The 5,345-nt window shown below is 44.4% G+C and overlaps 1 protein-coding gene and 1 long non-coding RNA gene across 2 annotated transcripts in view; one reads left to right on the top strand and one right to left on the bottom strand.

Annotated features, from left to right (window-relative positions):
• The window catches only part of LOC148420252 (uncharacterized), a 2,417-nt gene extending 1,434 nt beyond the window's left edge, over nt 1-983 (top strand). The window contains exon 3 of the long non-coding RNA XR_015866444.1: nt 114-983. This is a non-coding gene — a long non-coding RNA (uncharacterized LOC148420252). The remainder of the gene's footprint in view (nt 1-113) is intronic.
• Nucleotides 1-5,048, bottom strand: part of nid1a (nidogen 1a) — a 15,399-nt gene extending 10,351 nt beyond the window's left edge. The window contains exons 1-5 of the mRNA XM_088421928.1: nt 4,726-5,048; nt 2,220-2,522; nt 1,621-1,847; nt 1,208-1,512; nt 984-1,124 (exon numbers count right to left, since the gene is read on the bottom strand). Of these exons, the coding sequence (XP_088278054.1) occupies nt 984-1,124; nt 1,208-1,512; nt 1,621-1,847; nt 2,220-2,522; nt 4,726-4,929 (1,180 nt within the window). The 5' untranslated portion in view covers nt 4,930-5,048. The remainder of the gene's footprint in view (nt 1-983; nt 1,125-1,207; nt 1,513-1,620; nt 1,848-2,219; nt 2,523-4,725) is intronic.
• Between the last annotated feature and the right edge of the window lie 297 nt (nt 5,049-5,345).

The following is a 5,345-nucleotide window of genomic DNA, read 5'->3' as shown; positions in this document are numbered from 1 at the left end:
TTTTGAGAAAAGGTATTCATAGGCAAAAAGGTTGACAAATTTGGAAGTTAGTTTATTATGTAAATTATTCCATCCATCCATCCATCCGTTAACTACCGCTCATCTGTGGTCAGGTCGCCGGAGCAACAGCTTTAGCAGGGAAGCCCAGACTTCCCTCTTTCCAGCCACTTTGCCCAGCTCCTCCGGAGGCGATGCTCAGGGTTTCCCAGGCCAGACAAGAAACATAATCTCTCCAGCATGTCCAGGGTTTTCTCCCAGAGGGACATGCCCAGAACACCTCACCCAAATTCTAACATCAGTGGTACAGAGACTGAAAAGTCTAACTCACGAGGGTTAGGTACCCCGTACTCTTGAGTCCATAAAACAGACTGGTTGGGGGAACCCACATACACCCTCAAGGATCCCGCCGAGTGTATAGAGCTGGTCCGCTGTTCCACAACTAGGACAAAAACCATACTGCCCCTTCTGAATCAACCTCTTGACAAATCCTCTTCTTCAACACCCTTGAATAGACCTTACCAGTGAGGCTGAGGAATATGATCCCTCTATAGCTGGAAAAAAACATCTTATCCCACTTTTTAACACCTCCATCACAGTCTATCAATCCAGAGCCCAAGGTTTTTGCCTCAGCAACTGCCGAAGCTGCACTCCATTTGCTAAGTCGGTACCTCCCAGTTGACCGCCAGACTCCAACAGACCGAAAAGGCCTGATGGGATTCCTTCTTCAGCCTGAAGGTATCCCTTACTGCTGGTGTCCATAAGCAGGTTCAAGGATTGCTGCCACGAGAGGCACTGACCACCTTTTGGCCACAACTCCGATCAGCCGCCTCAACAATAGCGGCGCGGAACAAGTAATGTTATGTAAATTAGAAATCATGAAAAAGAAAGTAATTGCACTACAAAAATATACTGATGTCCATGAATGTATCAATCTCTCACTCTACAAATTCTGCTATTTTTTTATGAATGAAATGTAGCCATACCCTCTGCCACACATTGTTTCCCGTTGCCGTAGAAGCCAGGCCTGCAGTAGCAGCAATATCCACTGGAGTGATCCTTGCAGTCAGCAAATTGGGAACACTTATTTCTGTTGTTTGCACATGTACCAAGGTTGTATGCAAACACTAAAACATAGAAGCACAACGAGGGGATCAAGTGAATCCAGTCCAATGACTTTAGCAGGCCGCAGTGCAGCATGTCAACTCACCATTTACATTGATATCAGTGTCATCCACCACCACAACTTCAGGCTTTTCAGGTTGGTGGGGCCGGTACTGAACGGGTTCCACTTCGATCTGTCCTTCTTCTGGTTCAAAAGGGGGGTACACTACTTCCTGTCCATTATTATACACTACTCTCCTGGAATCGGGAGCTTCTTCTGTTTGGTCAGGGGATGCGGATGAAATTACCTCAGTGGGCAGCTCACTCACCTCCCCTGAAACTACGTTGGTAAAATAAGGCGTTGTTCCAATCTCGTACACCCAGACTCCCCCGAGGCCGGAGTTGGTCTGCCTATAAGAGTGAAAACACTTTTAATACTTCTGCCCACAAGGGTGAAAATACACACTTTGCTTGTATAGTTTTGGTCTGGAAAAGAAGGTATTGTGAGTCATGACTTACTCTGCTAAAGCACTGACGGAGGTGTCTTCATTCGTGGTGGTGCGGTAATAAGGGCCTTGACTGGAAAAGAAGAAACCTGGAACCAGGCCTTTGCTGAAGCCAGCATGCAAGATGACGCTGTTCTCCCCTACAGGAGTATTAGTGTACTGTATCCCATCTGTGGCATATAGCAATATGGCATATGAGGAAGACCCCACTGATGCAAGTGCTAGTTGGAAGGTGTTTCTCTGTTGAGGAAAAAAGGCAGGTGTCAACGTTTACATTTGCTTTTTAGACTCAAATCATTAGCTGTGTGTCAAGAAAAGTGTCCATTATCTAAATTACTATTCAATTAGACTAGTGACTGCAGCAGACGGATGCCAATTTATTTTAATGACCAATGCTGCAAGTATGATTGAGCACTATGAAATCTACAAATTATCATGTAAACTCATGACCTTCCAATGAGCCTACTACCATTGGACAATGCCTTTGCCTCAGGTTTGATTAGGAAATGGAATCATCGAAAAATAGGAAATAGTATGTGACCCTGTTCTATATACTCTGACTGATCCCATATGATTCGAGGATGGGCGTAATAGCACCATCGTAACCCTCACTTTCTTGTCGATGCTGCCCTCGGTGCTGTCAGGCTCCTTTCGGGCAACGTCTACCCAGCTGATGACTATCACATGGGTGGGACTGACTTTTGGGTCATCCGGGAAGGCCCTGTTGATGTGCTCCGCAGCCTGACGCAGCACATCCGGGCTGCTGTCTTCACGGAAGAAAACCTTTCCCTCTGCATCACTCGTGTCCAGATCTCCATGCAGAGCCGCAATCATTCCAAAGGGGGCGGGCATTTTGCCAAGATAGGTGGACTCGCTTTTTGGTTGTGCGGTGGAGATGAAGCCATTGGTGTTGATCTGCAATGACAAAATGAGGAGGCTTGTGACTGGGCATGACTTTGTTCAAAAGAACGAGGACAGACACGTGAAAAACCGTTCCAGTCCAACGTGACCCACTTTGATCTCAATCCCAAACTCATTAGACTAATGATCCCAGGCTGCTTCTATGAGGCACACATGCACTGATGACTACATGAAGAAGATAGCAGTCAACAAAGATTTTACACTCTTCACAAGGCACATGAAAAGAGGAGCAGGGTTCATGTCAAAAACACACGCAGACGCCCCCGGCACACGAGGCTCCTCTACTTCCTGATCAAGGGTGGGCGGCGGGGGGGGAGCAAAAGTGCTACGTTTCCTGTCCTTGCCCCTGACCAGCAGCCCGAGAGAGTCTGGAGTAATCTTCATTACAGGCACTTCCTGGCCCAAGTGGAAGATAAAGTTGGGGAAAAGGTCAGCCGGTGTGTGATTTAGATCTTTAGAGATGAAGTAAATTCAAAAATTCTCCTTGATAATATGTTCCATGCAACACCCTCCAGCCTAAAAACGGTGTTCTGATCAAAAATGGACTTGAGCCATTATCATCCATCTCGCAGGCAGCCATTTTTGCAGCTTGCTGCCGACAGATAATTACCTCACAGTTGCACAGGACTTGGGTAACGGCCAATCATGGCTCACCTGATTTCTGAGTTCATGTGATGTTCGCGAGGAGGGTCCAATTAACAGATTATTTGCGATCAATTAATTACAGTCAGAGATAAATGTTGATGAGATTCATTGGCTGTTTGATGAAAAGTACATTTAAAAAATGCACCCGATGCACGTTTGATTAAGGTAGCATGATATGCATAGCTTGTAAGGAGTTTGTTTGCCACAGAAGAAGCACAAGTTTAGCAAACCACATCAATCTAAAGATCCCAGCTATGACTGCAGCCGCAGCTACCAATAGCAACAAAGATGCAAATGAGCAAGCGAAAAAAAATCTGTCTTATATTTGGGGATTTATGAGAATTAATCTTTCATATTTTTTATATTTAATAATTCTTTTTTCTTTTTTTTTTTTAATCCTTTGAAAGCATTAGCCATTACCTGAGTCCAATTATGATGTAATTTTTCATTTTCGGTCATTATCAACTGGTAAAAATGAATGCCCCCTGAGAAAGAAAAAAAAACAGTGGATTTTTCCATCTAACTTTAAAATCCACAAACGGAATATTAATGATAATGTCGTGTTGAGACTATGGAAGGAGCATATTAATTTTTTTCACATAAAATATTTGACTAGACTTTGTCTATTTTCATGTAGAAGGAGGTGAGTGTTCCCCTGCAGGGCACAAAAAACAGACACGAGTTCATAGAATTGTTTCATCTGCTGCTGCATGAAAAATGTTAATTGGAGCTGAGTAATATGTTTGTGGTAGGTGACGTAAAGGGAACAGTGGGGAAAATCTACAAACGTTTTGTTTAACTAATAAATTAAACATTTAGCCCCAATTGAAGACAAACATATCTCCCAAAAAGATTCCCATATGATCCCATCATAAAAATGATGATTAAACAAAATGGATATTGGAGTCCATGTGGAAACAAACTCCCTACTTTAAAAAATGGTTGGTTAAAGGCAGTATTTGTAACTTTACAAATTCCTTTAGGCAAATTATTCTCTCATGCATTACAGTTGAAAACACAGACACAGCACTTTGCTTTGAAAAGCAGATTGGAGCAATATAAAGGCTTGCCTGTGTGTTCAACACAATGGTGAAGCTTTCATACAATTTTGGATTGTTGCGTTTTTGGGGGACCATTCATATGTTCCACACAGGAAGTTCAGACTGGCCAGGAAACAGCAGGAAACAGCATTACTTTTTGGTCGTAGGATACATTCTCACAAGACACTAGCCACCCACCCCAACGTTACATAGTTGTGCGTGAGGTACTTTGGGCTGTCGGTCAACAGTGATAACCTCTGGGCTGTAAGAATGCGAGGACGCATGCATTCCACACTATTCGTACAATCTTTGTGATAACCAAATCAATATTTACGAAGAAAGACGTCGTTCTCTCACCCGTTAGATATAATCTGCCCCCCCCCCCCCCCCCCAAAAAAAAAAAAGGGATGCGTAATTGCGCAAGTCTATATCCATAAAAAGAGCTTAGAAGGCACTGCTCTTGTTTTCCTATTGGTAATAAAAGGAAAAAAAAAACACGTGGATTTACTTACAAAGATGCTGTTAAAAGTGCCATCATAAAATAGCACGGGCTTCTCCAGTTCAAGTGTGTGCGTGAGGTCATCGCCTGCGTCCAACTGCTGGTCTCCGGCACTCGGACCGAACGGGAAAAAGTCTCCTCGCGTTAAGCCTTGTGCCGACGCCACCAATGCGAGGAATGAGGCGAAAACGAACCGCGCTTGCTCCTGCCAAGCCATTGCCCGTCTTCTAGGGGGGCTTCAGTTCCGACGAGCAGTCCTGATTGTGCTTGAGTCCGCAGCACCGAGACCGGAGCGGAGGAGGTCCAAGTAGCACAGTGACGCCCGGTCGCCAGTGAGGAAAGTTCAGGCAGAGTTTGAAGGACTTGGGGCGGAGTTGAGCTGAGCTGAGGGGGGCGCTCGGGCTTCTTTCATCGAATAGCAATACTAGAAAAGGAAATGAGAGGGGGGCCAGATACTTCACTGTTTCAGGGTAAACTTAAAAGCAAATTCCTCAAGTACTTTCCTCCAGTCTGGAAAAGACAACATCATGGTTATCACATAAAGCTTTTACTCGTTGCCATATGGCCAAGTGACACATAAAAATATGTTTAGCGCCCACAGTACCACCGTTATAAACCATGCCATTAAAAGAT

The sequence above is a fragment of the Hippichthys cyanospilos genome, chromosome 8, assembly GCF_059441005.1.
Source record: "Hippichthys cyanospilos isolate Australia breed blue-spotted pipefish chromosome 8, RoL_Hcya_1.0, whole genome shotgun sequence".
Classification (NCBI taxonomy): domain Eukaryota; kingdom Metazoa; phylum Chordata; class Actinopteri; order Syngnathiformes; family Syngnathidae; genus Hippichthys; species Hippichthys cyanospilos.
The sequence above is the reverse complement of the archived record's forward strand: the minus strand, read 5'-3'. Positions and strand labels throughout refer to the sequence as shown.